Source organism: Bombina bombina, chromosome 7 (genome assembly GCF_027579735.1).
Source record: "Bombina bombina isolate aBomBom1 chromosome 7, aBomBom1.pri, whole genome shotgun sequence".
Classification (NCBI taxonomy): domain Eukaryota; kingdom Metazoa; phylum Chordata; class Amphibia; order Anura; family Bombinatoridae; genus Bombina; species Bombina bombina.
This window is the reverse complement of record NC_069505.1, coordinates 567,086,942-567,107,021: the sequence shown is the minus strand read 5'-3', so window position 1 is coordinate 567,107,021 and position 20,080 is coordinate 567,086,942. Positions and strand designations below refer to the sequence as shown.

Below are 20,080 nucleotides of genomic sequence, written 5' to 3'. Positions count from 1 at the left end.
GAAGAGGATGCTCTGTGCCGGATATCTTCAGAATGGACCCGCTCCGCGCCGCCAGGATGAAGATAGAAGACGCCGCCAGAATGAATATAGAAGATGCCACCTGGATGAAGATAGAAGACGCCTGGATGGATGAAGACCTCGCCGCCTGGATGTCCGGACTTCAGAAACTGTAAGTGGATCATCGGGGGTTAGTGTTAGGTTTTTTTAAACTTTTTTTGGTTGTTTTTTTTCTATAAATTAGGGTTTGGTCTTTTCTTAAAAGAGCTGAATGCCCTTTTCAGGGCAAGGAAACAAGCTGAATGCCCTTTTAAGGGCAATGCCCATACAAATGCCCTTTTAAGGGCAATTGGTAGCTTAGGTTTTTGTTAGTTAGGTTTTTTATTTTGGGGGGTTGGTTGGGTGGTGGGTTTTACTGTAATCCACAACTCCCATCGCTGTATATTTTCATAAACATCATAATTCTGACAGCTCACTATTGAGAGTACAAGGTATATAAGACATTAAAATACATCCTAGAGGAGGGGAAAGAGTTAAAATCCTGAGAAAACAGGAAGTCTTTTGGATTTCCATTTAGATACAATTGTCCCTTCAGGGTTAAACTCGGAATGGGATGTCAAAATGTTTATTGATTGAATAAATATATCTTTAAGGGTCTATTAATGTATAAATTCCTTAGGAGTATAATTAGTTCAATAAAATGTATTAATTAAATCTATAGTCCCGATTGTGAAATTGCATTATTTCCAAGCCTCAATAGAAATCATGAACTACTTCACAGATACTATTTATTTTATTTAAAATGTTTACTCTTTTTTCATCAAAGTATATATTAGGTAATGAGTGAAAGATTTATACTTTTTATACATGTATATTAATTGCTACAATAGGTTTATTGTATGTGATAATGATCATGTATATATGTGTATAAAATTACACACAATACTTGTATTTGTAAGCATCCATTTACCCTGAATGGTCTGGGCACTAGTGAGTTAAGAAAATTGTTGGAGGAGGGACTGAGAGTACCTATACCTCTATAAATCACCTGTGCCGGCACTTCAGGTTAAGGAGCCATTGAGGAAGTCATGTCATGTATGACGAAACGCGTTTGGCTTAACCTATTACTTACATAATTTTAATGTCTGGAATAATAATAATAATTTGCGATTTATATAGCGCTTTTCTCCCTGTGAGACTCAAAGCACTTTACAATTATACCAACACAAGACATAAAAGTTAGGAGTTTCTGAAGGTCAGATAAGCGGATTGAATGTCTGATGGAAGAGGTGGGTCTTTAGCTTTTTTTTAAAAGTCTGTAAGGACGGTGCCTCTCTGATTGCGCACGGTAAAGAGTTCCAGAAAGTAGGGGCAGCGTGGCCGAATGCTCTGGAGCCTGAGTTTGTCCTTATTCTTGGCACTGAGAGGAGGGATGTGTTGGCTGACCTAAGTGAACGGGATGGGATGTAGGGTGTCAGGAGCTCTTTCAGGTACTGTGGGCCTTGGTTGTTTAAGGCTTTGAAGGTCAGCAGGCCAATTTTAAAATATGTTCGCCATTTAATTGGAAGCCAATGCAGGGAGTGGAGAACAGGTGTTATGTGGCAGGAGTGAGTTTGATTGGTCAATAGTCTGGCTGCTGCGTTTTGTACTGTCTGAAGGCAATGGAGTTCTTTTTTTGGGAGGCCCAAGTAAAGTGCATTGCAGTAATCTAGCCTAGAGGATACAAATGCATGGATTAATGTTGGCATATCATCCGGTGGAATTAAGTGTTGTATCCTGGCTATGTTTTTCAGATGAAAGTAGGCAGATTTTATTACGGAGGAAATCTGCTGTTTAAAAGATAGTCCAGCATCAATCAGCACTCTGAGGTTTCGTACCTTTGCTGAACTAACGAGTTTAGAGCCTCCAAGCTCCAGGCCAGTTGGGTGATCGTGGGATATTTTTGATGCCCGGGGTCCCCTCACCAAGAGTAACTCTGTTTTGTCCGGGTTCACTTTGAGACAGCTAGCATTCATCCATTCTATAAGGTCTGTTAAGCAATTGTTTATGCAGCATGCTGGGTCTTTAGTATCTGGAGCAAAGGAGAAGTAGAGTTGTGTGTCATCAGCGTAACAATGATACCTTAGGCCATGTCGGTTTATGATGTCCCTCAGTGGTAGTAAGTAAATTGCGAATAGCATGGGAGACAGGATAGATCCTTGTGGAACACCGCAGGCCAGTTCTGTTGGTGCTGATGAGCTTGATCCTGATATTACTCTCTGTGATCTACCAGCGAGGAAATATTTAAACCAGTTAAGGACTGTGCCTCCTTCCAGTTGAGTTGCCACTACTTTTTCAATTACTTTCCCCAGAAATGGGAGGTTGGATACTGGTCTGTAATTAGACATGCAGTCTGGGTCTAATAAAGGTTTCTTTAGGAGTGGTTTTACCACAGCTTCTTTTAGAGGATCTGGGAAGTCTCCTGTTTTTAGTGAACACTGCACTATTTTTGTGAGGACTGGGGCGAGTGTTTCAATGCATCCAGATATGAGCTGAGTTGGAGCAGGGTCTAAGTCACACGTAGTAGGGTGCAACTTTTGTATGGTGTTTTTAACTCCTTTTATATCCACATTTGTAAAAGTGGCCCATAGACTGGGGCAATCTGGCATTCCATTGTAGTGATTCTGGTGTGTAACTGTTTGGCCTGCTGTGATAGTGGTTCGGATTGAGGAAATCTTGTCTCTGAAGAAGTTCGCAAATGCTTCACATTTATCCTGAGAAAAGTTGGTAGGGCTAAGCATGCATGCTGGTTTGAAGAGCCTTTCTACTGTGCGAAACAGTTGCCTGGGTCTATTGTGGGAGAGTTCAATTTCGCGTGATAAAAATGAAGATTTTTTCTGAGTTATCTTGGATTGATATTTATCTAGATGTTTGGTAAGAGTGGCTTTATCCTCTGGATCATGTGTTCTGCGACACTTTCTCTCGAGCTTACGCCCTGTTCTTTTCATTTCTCTGATGGAGCTATCAAACCACGGAATAAAGGATTGATTTGTTTTTCAATTGAAAGTCTGTTTCTTTGAGTGCAAGGATATCGTATATGGTTTTTATTGGTAGTTTATTGTAGGCTAAGGTTTTTTTTATTTTGGGGGGCTTTTTTATTTTTATAGGGCTATTAGATTAGGTGTAATTGTTTTTATTTTGGATTATTTCGTTTGTTATTTTTCATAATTTAGTGTTTATTTTTTGTACTTTAGTATTTTTTTATTTTTTGTAATTTAGTATTTTTTATTTTTTGTAATTGTAGATTTTTTAGTAGTGTTATTTTTTTTTAATGTGTAATTTAATTTATTTTATTGATAGTTATTTTAATTTTAGTCTAATAGTAATGCTAGTTTAATTTATAGTTTAAACTTAGGTTTTTTTAATTTCCCAGGTAGGTTTTTATTTATTTTAAGATAGGGATCTTGTAATTTTAATATAAAGTTAGGGGGTTGTTAGGTTTAGGGGTTAATAGTTTACTTTATTTTTTTGCGATGTGGGGGGCTGTCGGTTTAGGGGTTAATAGGTTTATTTAGTGGCAGTGATGTGGGAGGCCAGAGGTTTAGGGGTGAATAACTTTATTTAGTTGCGGCGATATCGGGAAGCGGCAGAATAGGGGTTAATAAATTTTATTAGTGGCGGCAATGTCGGGAGCGGCAGATTAGGGGTTAATAAGTTTAATATAGTGTTTGCGATGCGGGAGGGCCTCGGTTTAGGGGTTAATAGTGTAGTTTACGGGTGTTAGTGTACTTTTTAACAGTTTAGTTATGAGTTTTGTGTAAATGTTTTGTTACGTAAAACTCATAAATACTGCTCTCAGATTGCGAAACGGATTGTGTCGGTATAGGGTGTAACGCAAGCTTTTTAGCCTCACCGCAAAACTTGTAATGGCTGCGCTATGGAAATCCCACACAAAAACGTCATTTTTTTGAGTGCGGGACTGACGTTGCGTTACAGGCTAAAATGCTTGCGGTACAGCTATACCGACAAGACTCATAATGGCTGCGTTACTGTTTTAATGCTGAAATGGACATTTTTTCAGCGTTAAAACACGAACGCAAAACTTGTAATCTATGTGTATGGCAGCAGTATTTTGCAACATTGTATAACAAAGCAACAAATAATGTTGCAAAACACTGCTGCCATAGAGTTCCAAAGACACGTGCACACTCCTGAGCTCTTATGAGCCAACCTAGCTTTACTCTTCAATAAAAGATACAGAGAGAACAAAGCAAATTTGATAACAGAAGTAAAGTGGAAATGTGTTTAAAATTGTATGCTCTATCAGAATCATGAACGTTTAGATTTGACTTTACTGTCCCTTTTATTTCTTTCCCGGCTTCTAAATGATGTAATTGGCTTTTATTATAGTCTGACTAGTCTATGTTTCATGTAAATTTGTCAACCACTGTGGTAATAAACTATCTATTAATTCTTGGCTTTCAGGTAATCACTCACTGATATTTTATGCCACTACACTCTTAAATCCCATTCCTGGGCTGCCATTGTTCACGGCTGTTGTTTGTTTCAATGACCTACGCATTGTAAATTACAACAGTGACACTCAACAAGCAAAGCCACTTTATAAATGGTGGGAAAGTCTTCTAAATCCTGAAGAGTGGAAAAAAGAGACAAATTTTGGTCAACACTATGAAAGCATCTTAAAATATTTGGGAAAAACTATACAGACGCTATTCAACGAGTCACGTGAGTATAAAAATAAAACATTAAAATATCGCAAAATGAAGCTGGTATCAGTTTCACTTTGGACATCAGTTACAAAAGAATAATTTCTGCTACAGCTGGTCAAACATAAGGAAAATAGGTTGCTCATGCAGAATAGGTAAACATATTGCATGTAAGTAAAATAATTTGCAGGGAGCTCGTAAAAATAAAACTTAAAGGGACAGTATACACACATTTTCATTTAACTGCATGTAATAGACACTACTATAAAGAATAATATTCACAGATAATGATATAAAAATCCAGTATAAAATTGTTTAAAAACTTACTTAGAAGTTCCCAGTTTAGCACTGTTAAAAAGATTAGCTGGAACACCCACTGAAAAACAGACCCTCTTCCCCTCCCCCTTCTTCTGCATATGAAAAGACTCTTTACACAAACAAGAGCAAGCTGGAGTTGGTATACATCAGTATTCTCCTAAAACTTTGGGGCTTGGTTAGGAGTCTGAAAATTAGCGCAATGTTGTTTAAAAATTAGCAAAACTATACATTTTTTTTAAAACTATATAAATATAAGGCTATATAAATGGATCATCTACAAAACATTTATGCAAAAAAAATCTAGTGTATAACGTCCCTTTAACTATTATTCAGGTCATATTAAATACAAACAGGAACAGATGCCATATGTCCCTAAGTCAGCTAGCAGGCTGGCGCATTTCGGCTGACCACTGTACACAAAGCTACTTGTGTGAGACAGCTTCCATATAACTGAGCAGCTGGGACAGGGATATGGGACCACGATTTGCTTAGCTCTAATGAGACAAGTGGTACGCCTTCTGATTAGCTGTAGCCCCTAATTACTTTCTTGTTTCAGAAATAGCATACCATTTTGAACAGTTTCCCAACTACTTCTATTATGTAATTTAATATGTTCCCTTAGTGTCCTTTGTTGAAAAGCATACCTAGGTAGGCTCGGGAGAAGCAATACACTATTTGGAGCTAGCTACTGATTGGTGGTTGCAAACATGTCTCTTATTGGCTCACTTAGCGCTAGATTATGAGTGGGGCGCTAACTGTTGATCGCAAGTGATAAGAAGTTTATAGCGACTTTTTATGCACATCGGAAGTCCCTTTAACTGTTTCGCAAGTAAAAAAAGTTGCACTAAACACATCAATAATCCATTTAAAAGTACAGTTACACACATAAAAACACTATCTGATACAAATTATTTCAAAATAAGTATGCATAAAAATGTTGTAGGGGCTCAAAGATACGAAGCGGACGAATTATCAAGCTCCGAATGATGCCCCTGTTTCCGCACGAGTCTTCAGGTTCGCCAGAAACAGCAGTTATGAAGCAGCGCTCTAAAGACCGCTGCTCCATAACTTGTCTGCCTGCTCTGAGGCTGCGGACATCAATCCGCCCGATCCTATACGATCGGGTTGATTGACACCCCCTGCTAGCGGCAGCATATGCTGTCTGCATTTATCGATGTGCGGCGGACATAGAACGCTACATTGTATCATGTCCACTTGCACTTTCATAAATCAGCCCCGAAGTCTCAAGTGTTAGAAAAAAAGGCTGCAAAGGGCTTTAAAATAGTATCACCTAGATTTAGAGTTTGGCGTTAGCCGTCAAAACCAGCGTTAGAGGCTCGTAACGCTGGTTTTGGGCTACCGCTGGTATTTAGAGTCGTGTAGGTAAGGGTCTAACGCTCACTTTCCAGCCGCGACTTTTCCATACCGCAGATCCCCTTACGTCAATTGCGTATCCTATCTTTTCAATGGGATCTTTCTAACGCAGGTATTTAGAGTCTTGGCTGAAGTGAGCGTTAGAAATCTAATGACAAAACTCCAGCCGCAGAGAAAAGCCAGGAGTTAAGAGCTTTTTGGGCTAACGCCGGTTCATAAAGCTCTTAACTACTGTGCTCTAAAGTACACTAACACCCATAAACTACCTGTGTACCCCTAAACCGAGGCCCCCCCACATCGCCGCCACTCTAATAAAAAATGTTAACCCCTAATCTGCCGACCGCACACCGCCGCCACCTACGTTATACTTATGTACCCCTAATCTGCTGCCCCTAACACCGCCGACCCCTACATAATATTTATTATCCCCTAATCTGCCCCCCCAACGTCGCTGCTACCTTACCTACAATTATTAACCCCTAATCTGCCGACCGGACCTCACCACTACTCTATTAAATGTATTAACCCCTAAAGCTAAGTCTAACCCTAACACTAACACCCCCCTAAGTTAAATATAATTGTTATCTAACGAAATAAATTAACTCTTATTAAATAAATTAATCCTAATTAAAGCTAAATACTTACCTGTAAAATAAACCCTAATATAGCTACAATATAAATAATAATTATATTGTAGCTATTTTAGGATTAATATTTATTTTACAGGCAACTTTGTATTTATTTTAACCAGGTACAATAGCTATTAAATAGTTAATAACTATTTAATAGCTACCTAGTTAAAATAATTACAAAATTACCTGTAAAATAAATCCTAACCTAAGTTACAATTAAACCTAACACTACACTATCAATAAATTAATTACATAAAATACCTACAAATACAAATAAATAAACTAACTAAAGTACAAAAAATAAAAAAAGCTAAGTTACAAAAAATAATAAAATAATTTACAAACATTAGAAAAATATTACAACAATTTTAAGCTAATTACAGCTACTCTAAGCCCCCTAATAAAATAACAAAGCCCCCCAAAATAAAAAAATGCCCTACCCTATTCTAAAATACAAATAGAAACGCTCTTTTACCTTACCAGCCGTTAAAAGGGCCTTTTGCGGGGCATGCCCCAAAGAATTCTGCTCTTTTGCCTGTAAAAAAAAACATACAATACCCCCCAACATTACAACCCACCACCAAATACCCCTAATCTAACCCAAACCCCCCTTAAATAAACCTAACACTAAGCCCCTGAAGTTCATCCTACCTTATCTTCACCACGCCGGGTATCACCGATCGGTCCAGAGGAGGCTCCGAAATCTTCATCCAAGCCCAAGCGGGGGCTGAAGACATCCATCATCCGGCTGAAGAAGTCCATCATCGGGCTGAAGTCTTGATCCAAGCGGGGGCTGAAGACATCCATCATCCGGCTGAAGAGGTCCATCATCGGGCTGAATTCTTCTATCAAGCGGCATCTTCAATCTTCTTTCTACCGGAGTCATCTTCTTCCAGCCGACGCAGATCCATCCTCTTTCCACCGATGCCTACTCGCCGAATGACGGTTCCTTTAAATGACGTCATCCATCTTGGATGACGTCCCTTAAAGGAACCGTCATTCGTCGGAAAGTCGTCGGCCAGGATGGATGTTCCGCATCGGCGGGATGAAGATGGATCCGGAAGAAAGAAGATTGAAGATGCCGCTTGATAGAAGACTTCAGCCGGATCATGGACCTCTTCAGCCCCTGCTTGGGCCAAGACTTCAGCCGGAACATGGACATCTTCAGCCCCCGCTTGGGCCAAGACTTCAGCCAGATCATGGACATCTTCAGCCCCCGCTTGGGCTTGGATGAAGACTTCGGAGCCTGGATGGATCGGTGATACCCGGCGTGGTGAAGACAAGGTAGGGAGATCTTCAGGGGCTTAGTGTTAGGTTTATTTAAGGGGGGTTTGGGTTAGATTAGGGGTATGTGGGTGGTGGGTTGTAATGTTGGGGGGGGTATTGTATGGTTTTTTTTACAGGCAAAAGAGCAGAATTCTTTGGGGCATGCCCCGCAAAAGGCCCTTTTAAGGGCTGGTAAGGTAAAAGAGCTTTTCTATTTGTATTTTAGAATAGGGTAGGGCATTTTTTTATTTTGGGGGGCTTTGTTATTTTATTATTAGGGGGCTTAGAGTAGCTGTAATTAGCTTAAAATTGTTGTAATATTTTTCTAATGTTTGTAAATTATTTTATTATTTTTTGTAACTTAGCTTTTTTTATTTTTTGTACTTTAGTTAGTTTATTTATTTGTAGGTAATTTATGTAATTAATTTATTGATAGTGTAGTGTTAGGTTTAATTGTAGATAATTGTAGGTATTTTATTTAATTCATTTATTGATAGTGTAGTGTTAGGTTTAATTGTAACTTAGGTTAGGATTTATTTTACAGGTAATTTTGTAATTATTTTTACTAGGTAGCTATTAAATAGTTATTAACTATTTAATAGCTATTGTACCTGGTTAAAATAAATACAAAGTTGCCTGTAAAATAAATATTAATCCTAAAATAGCTACAATATAATTACTATTTATATGGTAGCTATATTAGGGTTTATTTTACAGGTAAGTATTTAGATTTAAATAGGAATAATTTATTTAATAAGACTTAATTTATTTCGTTAGATTTAAATTATATTTAACTTAGGGGGGTGTTAGGGTTCGGGTTAGAATTAGCTTTAGGGGTTAATAACTTTATTATAGTATCGGTGAGGTCCGGTCGGCAGATTAGGGGTTAATTATTGTAGGTAGCTGGCGGCGACATTGTGGGGGGCAGATTAGGGGTTAATAAATAGAATATGGGGTCGGCGGTGTTAGGGGCAGCAGATTAGGGGTACATAGGTATAATGTAGGTTGCGGCGGTGTACGGAGCGGCAGATTATGGGTTAAAAAAAATGCAGGGGTCAGCAATAGCGGGGGCGGCAGATTAGGGGTTAATAAGTGTAAGGTTAGGGGTGTTTAGACTCGGGGTTCATGTTAGAGTGTTAGGTGCAGACTTAGGAAGTGTTTCCCCATAGGAAACAATGGGGCTGCGTTAGGAGCTTAACGCTGCTTTTTTGCAGGTGTTAGGTTTTTTTTCAGCTCAAACTGACCCATTGTTTCCTATGGGGGAATCGTGCACGAGCACGTTTTTGAAGCTGGCCGCGTCCGTAAGCACCGCTGGTATTGAGAGTTGCAGTGGTGGTAAATTATGCTCTACGCTCCCTTTTTGGAGCCTAACGCAGCCATTCTGTGAACTCTAAATACCAGCGGTATTTAAAAGGTGCAGGGAAAAAAAAGCCAGCGTTAGCTACGCGGGTCGTTACCGACAAAACTCTAAATCTAGCGGTATGTTTATTTCAAATCAGTTAGAATACTGAACAGAATACAGTTCAAGCACTCAAATATCAATATATGAATATGGTATTATGACATTATATATTCCATAATATGTGTAATATTTTATTAAAAAAAACACTTCGGGCCAGAGCGATAAGGGGTTTATCGTGCGGTTTGCGCTCACCGGAGTTATCGCTGGTATTACAAGTTGAAAGTAAACACAATCACTTATGCACAATCTTGATTTACGCTAAAATGATAACTGACTTCAGAGCTCTGGTTTACTGTTTTACAAAACATAAAAGTGTCACAAAACACATACAAAATACATTACAAAGTATAGTTACACTTATAATAACACTAGCTAATAAAAATGATTTTAAAACATTATTGCACACAAAAGTTATAAAAGCTCAAAGATATGAGATCTTAGGTGTTAGAAAAAAAGGCATTGCAAAGGGCATACATATGCATGTCTAAATATGTATATTTATGTATTTAAATATGTTTATGTGTGTATACATGTGTATTTATGTGTGTGTATATCCAGTATATGTATTTACAGGCACATACACATATAAACACATAAATACATATGTATAAATGCATAGACATATATATAACATATAGATAACATTGTGCTCGCAACCATTGATTTACCTGTGAGTTAGCACTGATTGGCTAAAATGCAAGTCTGTCAAAAGAACTGAAATAAGGGGGCAGTCTGCAGAGGCTTAGATACAAGGTAATAACAGAGGTAAAAAGTGTATTAATGTAACCGTGTTGGTTATGTAAATATTGGGAATAGGTAATAAAGGGATTATCTATCTTCTTAAACAATAAAACAATGCAAATTATGGAGTAGACTGTCCCTTTAAAGTTGTATCTGAATCAATATAGAACTTTTTGGGGTTTCCGTGTCCCTTTAAATGCACTTTACTGCTTATAGAATGATAAATGTCTTTATTTAATGGTGTTAGTAAGTGTTTTTAACCTATCGTACATATTTATTTTCAGACCACGAGGATGTCAGTATTTACCAGGTGAAGTTTACCTGTTCTTTACATGAAGATGGTAGCACTGGTGATTATGACGTGCATGGAATTGATGGAAATGACCTTCTGGTCTATGATAAGGAGAAATTAACATATACTCCTCTAATGCAAAAGGCTCAGACTATAATAAAGTGGTTTGACAGGGTCAAGGTCACTCCCAAAACTAATAGACATTTAATTGAACAAAAGTGCCTTTTTTTGTTAAAAAAGGGTTTCGACAATAGAAAGAAGGAGCTTGAGAAAAAAGGTGAGTTCACTATTTTAATATTCTTTCTAAATATAAGTTGAGCTTATATAAAATCATACACTTTATAACTCCAAAAGGTATGGAAAGCTGCAGAAAATACAGAAGAAAGCATGGCTTGTGTTTTTAGTTCCCTCTTTTCTTTCCATGTTATATTTATGTATTATATATTTCTCTCCTCTCACTCCATTTTTCAAGCTTTTTTTCACACTTTCATTCCATTATACCATCTACAGCAGAGGTTTTTTTTTGTTCCTATTGTCCTATGCAATGACAGTTCCAGAAACCAATTAATGGGAGGGCAAATGCTTATCCAGTCAGGAAATCATGTGGGCGAAATTGTGGAAGTGCTTTAGCAATATAGCTGGACTGCACATGGAGTAGAGAACAATCTGGTATTACAAGCCCATGGTATAACTGAAGACTATTTAGAGCAGCCGACATCCCTTTAACACACCATATACTTTAATGGATATTGTGACCTTGTTAAGCATCACTCATGATACAAGTTGAAAGTTATGTATTGCCATTACACACATACACACAGACATTTGTATGTATGTATGTATATATAGATATGTATATACATGTGTGTGTATATATATACAGTATATATATATATATATATATATATATATATATATACAAATGTATATACAACTTTAAGACCTTCCCAGACAAATACCTTAACATATTAAATATTTCTTTTAAACAAAGTGAATGTTTTTTTGTTGTTTTTTTTTTTATAGAAATAATTCAAATACTTTTTTTCTTCACTTAGAAGAAAATTGTCTTTTTTTTTTTTCTTTTTATATAAACTGTATATATAAAAGGGGAAACTAGATGTGGATTCTTTGCACAGTGTGCTTAGAGGAATATGGCTACACCTCACTGACAAGACCCAATGAAGGCCAAAACGATCATCTGGGGTTGCTGAGTTCCCTGTTTAGAGAGAAATTGCCTGGTATTTCGGTACTGGACTGACCGTAATAGGCGGGATCAGACTGATATACTACAGGAAAGTTCTTCTCTGTGAAAAGCATTACTGAGCTAAAAGAAGCTGCACCCAGGTGGTAAATTGCCATAGAACAGGCTAACAATAGTATTGAGACAGTTGTTTGTTCCTGTGAGTGTGCTTCTCTCTGTGTGTATTTAGTCTCCCTATGGGAAAAAAGGGGAAACCAGACGTGGACTCCTTGCTCCGTGTGCTTAGAGGAATATGGCTACACCTCACTGACAAGACCCAATGAAGGCCAAAACGATTGTCTGGGGTTGCTGTGTTCCTTGTTCAGAGAAGTATTGCCTGGTATTTCAATACTGGACTGACAGTAATAGGCGGGATCAGACTGATATGCTACAGGAAAGTTCTACTCTGTGAAAAGCATTACTGAGCTAAAAGAAGATGCACCCAGGTGGTAAATCACCTGCTAGGAATTGTTAGCATGACCAGCACCATCTTGTTCTTAGCTGCCATTTTGTCTTTGGCATCCATTTTGCTGAGTAACAGTTATTATAGCAATCATTCTGTAGTGGGAAAAGACATATTTGTTATTAGTTTCTTAGAGCTAGGTTGGCCTCACAGATGTTCTGGGCAAGGTGCCTGGAAGTGGTTTTCTCTATAAGATGTGCATATGGCCTTGCTATGGGCACAGCTGCACCTCTTATTATGGCTATAGAAATATTGCTTCTCAAAGCTGTCTTTTACCTAATTATAATAATGAGCTTGTATTTTTCCTGACAAACACTGTGTAAAATGACGCGGTCATAACGTGTCATCTTGTTAACCCTATATGCTGTAACTGTCGTCTATAAGACATGCCTTTCATCTTTCAATAAACAGAATGGTTTTTAGACTCATTGCTGCATGGTCTGAAGTCTGTTCTTGTGGATATCCTGATCAAATAATATATTCATTTCCAGCTGGTACGGTGTGCCCAAGGCCCAGTCCTGACTGACACTCCCCCTCTGAAAACAACACCTAACATCACCATAGAACAGTATAACAATGGTATTGAGCCGGTTGTTCGTTCCTTTGAGTGTGCTTCTCTCTGTGTAAATATGACCCTGGGGATAGTCTCCCTATGGGTGATGGGGGAAACCAGACGTGGACTCCTTGCCCAATCTGCTTAGAGGAATATGGCTGCACCTCACTGATGAGGCCCAGAGAAGGCCGAAACGATCATCTGGAGTTGCCGTTTTCCGTGTTCAGAGGAGAATTGCCTGGTATTTTGGGGCTGAACTGACCATGTCGACGGGATCAGACTGATATACTACAGGAAGATTTTCCTCTGTGAAAAGCACAATTAAGCAGAAAGAAGCTACTTCCAGGTGGTAACCGGGCCATAGAACAAGCTATTGAAGCTGCTGTTAGTTCCTGGCAGACTGCTTCTCTTTCTGTTTTGCATATATATATATATATATATATATATATATACACACACACTATATATCTGTATATATAGATAGATAGATAGATAGATAGATAGATAGATACTGTATATAGATATATTTCTTTCATGTAATTGGCAAGAGTCCATGAGCTAGTGACATATGGGATATACAATCCTATCAGGAGGGGCAAAGTTTCCCAAACCTCAAAATGCCTATAAATACACCCCTCACCACACCCACAATTCAGTTTTACAAACTTTGCCTCCTATGGAGGTGGTGAAGTAAGTTTGTGCTAAGATTTCTACGTTGATATGCGCTTCTCAGCATTGTTGAAGCCCGATTCCTCTCAGAGTACAGCGAATGTCAGAGGGACGTGAAGGGAGTATCACCTATTGAATACGATGATTTCTCTAATGGGGGTCTATTTCATGGGTTCTCTGTTATCGGTCGTAGAGATTCATCTCCTACCTCCCTTTTCAGATCGACAATATACTCTCAATCTACCATTACCTCTACTAATAACTGTTTTAGTACTGGTTTGGCTATCTGCTATATGTGGATGGGTGTCTTTTGGTAAGTATGTTTTTTATTTCTTAAGACACCTCAGCTATGGTTTGGCACTTTATGCATTTATATAAAGTTCTAAATATATGTATTGTACTTATATTTGCCATGAGTCAGGTTCATGTATTTCCTTCAGCAGACTGTCAGTTTCATATTTGGGGAATTTAAACATTTTAAGAAATTTATTTCTTACCTGGGGTTTAGTCTTTTTTTTCAATTGACTACTTTCTTGCTATTGTGGGTATTAGGCCCGCGGGTGCGTCTAATGCTAAACTTTATTGCGTCATTCTTGGCGCAAATTTTTTTTTGGCACGGAAAAAGACGTTTATGACCGCAACTTCGTCATTTCCGGCGTCATACGTGACGCAGAGACCTTTCACACGGCGGCGTCATTAGTGATGCGAGTGTGTCATTTCCGGTTATTTTTGGCGCCAAAAAAGTTTACGTTACGTTGTGCGTCATACTTGGCACCAAATGTTTTCATTATTTCAATACCCCATTGATGTTTGCCTCTTGCTTTTTTCTCTATTAGAGGCCTATGCTTTTGCATTTTTTCCCATTCCTGAAACTGTCATATAAGGAAATAGATAATTTTGCTTTATATGTTGTTTTTTCTCTTATATTGAGCAAGATGTCCCAATCTGATCCTACCTCAGAAGTTTCTGCTGGAACATTGCTGTCTGACATCGGTTCTACCAAAACTAAGTGCATTTGTTGTAAAAGTGTAAAAATTATTCCACCAAATGTCATTTGTAATAGTTGTCATGATAAACTTTTTCATGCAGATAGTGTTTCCATCAGTAATAGTACATTGCCAGTTGCAGTTCCTTCAACTTCTAATGTACATGATATACCTGTAAATTTTAAAGAATTTGTATCTGATTCTATTCTGAAGGCTTTGTCTGCATTTTCACCTTCTAATAAACGTAAAAGGTCTTTTAAAACTTCTCATTTAGCTGATGAAATTTCAAATGACCAGCAACATAATAATTTATCCTCTTCTGATGAGTATCTATCTGATCCAGAAGATCCTTCCTCAGACATTGACACTGACAAATCTACTGATTTATTTAAAATAGAGTATATGCGTTCTTTAATAAAAGAAGTGTTAATTACTTTGGATATTGGGGGGTAGTTATCAAGCCGTCTACTTTTCTGGCTTCGCCGGCCCAATACGTCCGCCTAAGCTCGCCTACCTTCGCCGCCGCGGACCTTGAATACGTTCGCCTAAGTTATCAAATAAAGCTGTCAAAAAGCCACGGGGCGATGAGCAGCGGACTGTGACAGTTATCACTCATCCGATCTCGCTGCCCTTCGGCTTTTTCCCAGCTTTATTGCTAGCCTGTCACTAAGCACTCACACTAAACTACACTGTTCTACCCCCTATACCGGCGCCCCCGGAGCCCCCCGCAACTAAATAAAGTTACTAACCCCTAAACCGCCGCTCCTAGACCCTGCCGCAACTCTTATAAATGTATTAACCCCTAAACCGCCGCTCCCGGACACCGCTGCCACCTACATTATACCTAGTAACCCCTATCCTGCCCCCCCTATACCGTCGCCCTCTATTATAAAATTATTAACCCCTATCCTGCTGATCCCGCACCTCTCCGCAACTAAATAAATAGTTTAACCCCTAAACCGCCGCTCCATGAACCCGCCGCAACCTATAATAAATTTATTAACCCCTATCCTGCCCCCCACTACGCCGCCGCCACTGTAATAAAATGATTAACCCCTAAACCTAAGTCTAACCCTAACCATAACGCCCCCCTAACTTAAATATTAATTAAATACATCTAAATAAATTAACTCTTATTAACTAAATGAATCCTATTTAAAACTAAATACTTACTTATAAAATAAACCCTAATATAGCTACAATATAAATAATAATTATATTCTAGCTATCTTAGGATTTATTTTTATTTTACAGGTACCTTTCAATTTATTTTAACCATGTACAATAACTATTAAATAGTTATTAACTATTTAATAGCTTACCTAGCTAAAATAAAGAGAAATTTACCTGTGAAATAAATCCTAACCTAAGTTACAATTACACCTAACACTACACTATACTTTAATAAATTATTCCTATTTAAAAATAAATACTTACCTGTAAAATAAACCCTAAGATAGCTACAATGTAATTAATACTTATATTATAGCTATCTTAGGATTTATATTTATTTTACAGGTAACTTTGTATTTATTTTAGCTAGTTAGAATAGTTATTAAATAGTTATTAACTATTTAATAACTACCTAGCTAAAAGAAATACAAAATTACCTGTAAAATAAATCCTAACTTAAGTTACAATTAAACCTAATACTACACTATCATTAAATTAACTAAATAAACTACCTACAAAGAACTACAATGAAATACAATTACATAAACTAACTAAAGTACAAAAAATAAAAAAAGCTAAGTTACAAAAAATAAAAAATTAAGTTACAAACATGTTAAAAATATTACAACAATTTTAAGCTACTTACACCTAATCTAAGCCCCCTAATAAAATAACAAACCCCCCCAAAATAAAAAAAATCCCTACCCTATTCTAAATTACATAAATTTCAAAGCTCTTTTACCTTACCAGCCCTTAAAAGGGCCATTTGTGGGGGCATGCCCCAAAAAGTTCAGCTCTTTTGCCTGTAAAAGAAAAATACAACCCCCCCCCAACATTAAAACCCACCACCCACATACCCCTAATCTAACCCAAACACCCCTTACAAAAACCTAACACTAATCCCCTGAAGATCATCCTACCTTGAGTCGTCTTCACTCAGCCGAGCCACCGATGGAACTGAAGAGGACATCCGGAGCGGAAGAAGTTAATCCTCCAAGCGGCGCTGAAGAAATCTTCCATCCGATGAACTCATCATCCAGGCGGCGCTGAAGAAGTCTTCGATCCGGCCGATGTCATCTTCAAAGAGGCGCTGAAGAGGTCTTCTATCCGAGCGAAGTCATCTTCCAAGCCGGGTCTTGAATCTTCCTTCCGCCGACGCGGAACCACCTTCTTCACCGACGGACTACGACGAATGACGGCTCCTTTAAGGGACGTCATCCAAGATGGCGTCCCCTCAATTCCGATTGGCTGATAGGATTCTATCAGCCAATCGGAATTAAGGTAGGAAAATCTGATTGGCTGATGGAATCAGCCAATCAGATTCAAGTTCAATCCGATTGGCTGATCCAATTAGCCAATCAGATTGAGCTCGCATTCTATTGGCTGATCGGAACAGCCAATAGAATGCAAGCTCAATCTGATTGGCTGATTCCATCAGCCAATCAGATTTTTCCTACCTTAATTCCGATTGGCTGATAGAATCCTATCAGCCAATCGGAATTGAGGGGACGCCATCTTGGATGACGTCCCTTAAAGGAGCCGTCATTCGTCGTAGTCCGTCGGTGAAGAAGGTGGTTCCGCGTCGGCGGAAGGAAGATTCAAGACCCGGCTTGGAAGATGACTTCGCCCCGATAGAAGACCTCTTCAGCGCCTCTTTGAAGATGACATCGGCCGGATCGAAGACTTCTTCAGCGCCGCCTGGATGATGACTTCATCGGATGGAAGATTTCTTCAGCGCCGCTTGGAGGATTAACTTCTTCCGCTCCGGATGTCCTCTTCAGTTCCATCGGTGGCTCGGCTGAGTGAAGACGACTCAAGGTAGGATGATCTTCAGGGGATTAGTGTTAGGTTTTTGTAAGGGGGGTTTGGGTTAGATTAGGGGTATGTGGGTCGTGGGTTTTAATGTTGGGGGGGGTTGTATTTTTCTTTTACAGGCAAAAGAGCTGAACTTTTTGGGGCATGCCCCCACAAATGGCCCTTTTAAGGGCTGGTAAGGTAAAAGAGCTTTGAAATTTATGTAATTTAGAATAGGGTAGGGATTTTTTTTATTTTGGGGGGGTTTGTTATTTTATTAGGGGGCTTAGATTAGGTGTAAGTAGCTTAAAATTGTTGTAATATTTTTAACATGTTTGTAACTTAATTTTTTATTTTTTGTAACTTAGCTTTTTTTATTTTTTGTACTTTAGTTAGTTTATGTAATTGTATTTAATTGTAGTTATTTGTAGGTAGTTTATTTAATTAATTTAATGATAGTGTAGTATTAGGTTTAATTGTAACTTAAGTTAGGATTTATTTTACAGGTAATTTTGTATTTATTTTAGCTAGGTAGTTATTAAATAGTTAATAACTATTTAATAACTATTCTAACTAGCTAAAATAAATACAAAGTTACCTGTAAACTAAATATAAATCCTAAGATAGCTATAATATAAGTATTAATTACATTGTAGCTATCTTAGGGTTTATTTTACAGGTAAGTATTTATTTTTAAATAGGAATAATTTATTAAAGTATAGTGTAGTGTTAGGTGTAATTGTAACTTAGGTTAGGATTTATTTCACAGGTACATTTCTCTTTATTTTAGCTAGGTAAGCTATTAAATAGTTAATAACTATTTAATAGCTATTGTACCTAGTTAAAATAAATTGAAAGGTACCTGTAAAATAAAAATAAATCCTAAGATAGCTAGAATATAATTATTATTTATATTGTAGCTATATTAGGGTTTATTTTAAAGGTAAGTATTTAGTTTTAAATAGGATTCATTTAGTTAATAAGAGTTAATTTATTTAGATTTATTTAATTAATATTTAAGTTAGGGGGCGTTAGGGTTAGGGTTAGGTTTAGGGGTTAATAATTTTATTACAGTGGCGGCGGCGTAGTGGGGGGCAGGATAGGGGTTAATAAATTTATTATAGGTGGCGACGGTGTAGGGGGGGCAGATTAGGGGTTAATAAATTTATTATAGGTGGCGACGGTGTAGGGGGGGCAGGATAGGGGTTAATACATTTAATATAGGTTGCGGCGGGTTCAGGGAGCGGCGGTTTAGGGGTTAATACATTTATTATAGTTGCGGTGGGCTCCGGGAGCGGCGGTTTAGGGGTTAATATGTATAGAGTAGCTTGCGGTGGGCTCCGGGAGCGGCGGTTTAGGGGGTAATAACTTTATTTAGTTGCGGCGGTGTAGGGGGGGCAGATTAGTGGTGTTTAGACTCGGGGTACATGTTAGGGTGTTAGGTGTAGACAGCTCCCATAGAAATCAATGGGATGTCTGTCAGCAGCGAACTTGTACTTTCGCTATGGTCAGACTCCCATTGATTCCTATGGGATCCGCCGCCTCCAGGGGTGGCGGATTGAAAACCAGGTATGCTGGGCCGTAAAAGTGCCGAGCGTACCTGCTAGTTTTTTGATAGCAAGCAAAAGTAGTGAGAATGTGCCGCACACAATCTGGAGTGACGTAAGAATCGATCTGTGTCGGACTGAGTCCGGCGGATCGAAGCTTACGTCACAAAATTCTACTTTTGCCGGTCTAGAGCCTTTGATAACTAAGGCGAATCAGCCTCGCCACAAATACGCTGCGGAATTCCAGCGTATTTGAGGTTGACGGCTTGATAACTAGGCCCCATTGAGGTAACCAGTCCTATTGACGTTCAGTCTAATAAACGTTTAAATGCTGTTTTTAAACCTCCTGTGGTTTCCCCAGGGGTTTTTCCTATTCCTAAGGCTATTTCTGATATGATTTCTAGGGAATGGAATAAGCCAGGTACTTCTTTTATTCCTTCTTCTATGTTTAAAAAATCGTATCCTTTACCAGCAAAATCTATAGTTTTGGGAAAAAATCCCCAAAGTTGATGGGGCTATTTCTACTCTTGCTAAACGTACCACTATTTCTATGGAAGATAGTACTTCCTTTAAGGATCCTTTAGATAGGAAGCTTGAATCCTATCTAAGGAAGGCCTATTTATTTTCAGGTCATCTTCTCAGACCTGCTATTTCTTTGGCTGATGTTGCGGCTGCCTCAACTTTTTGGTTGGAGAATTTAGCGCAACAAGATTTGGATCCTGACATATCTAGCATTACTCGCTTACTGCAACATGCTAATAATTTTATCTGTGGTGCCATTTTTTATATTATCAAAATTGATGTTAGATCCATGTCTTTAGCTGTATTAGCTAGAAGAGCTTTGTGGCTTAAATCTTGGAATACTGA

At 38.2% G+C, this 20,080-nt stretch overlaps 1 protein-coding gene across 1 annotated transcript in view; it reads left to right on the top strand.

Annotated features, from left to right (window-relative positions):
• The window catches only part of LOC128636580 (hereditary hemochromatosis protein homolog), a 152,779-nt gene that overhangs the window by 71,234 nt on the left and 61,465 nt on the right, over positions 1-20,080 (top strand). The window contains exon 3 of the mRNA XM_053689573.1: positions 10,781-11,065. Coding sequence (XP_053545548.1) covers positions 10,781-11,065 — 285 coding nt within the window. The remainder of the gene's footprint in view (positions 1-10,780; positions 11,066-20,080) is intronic.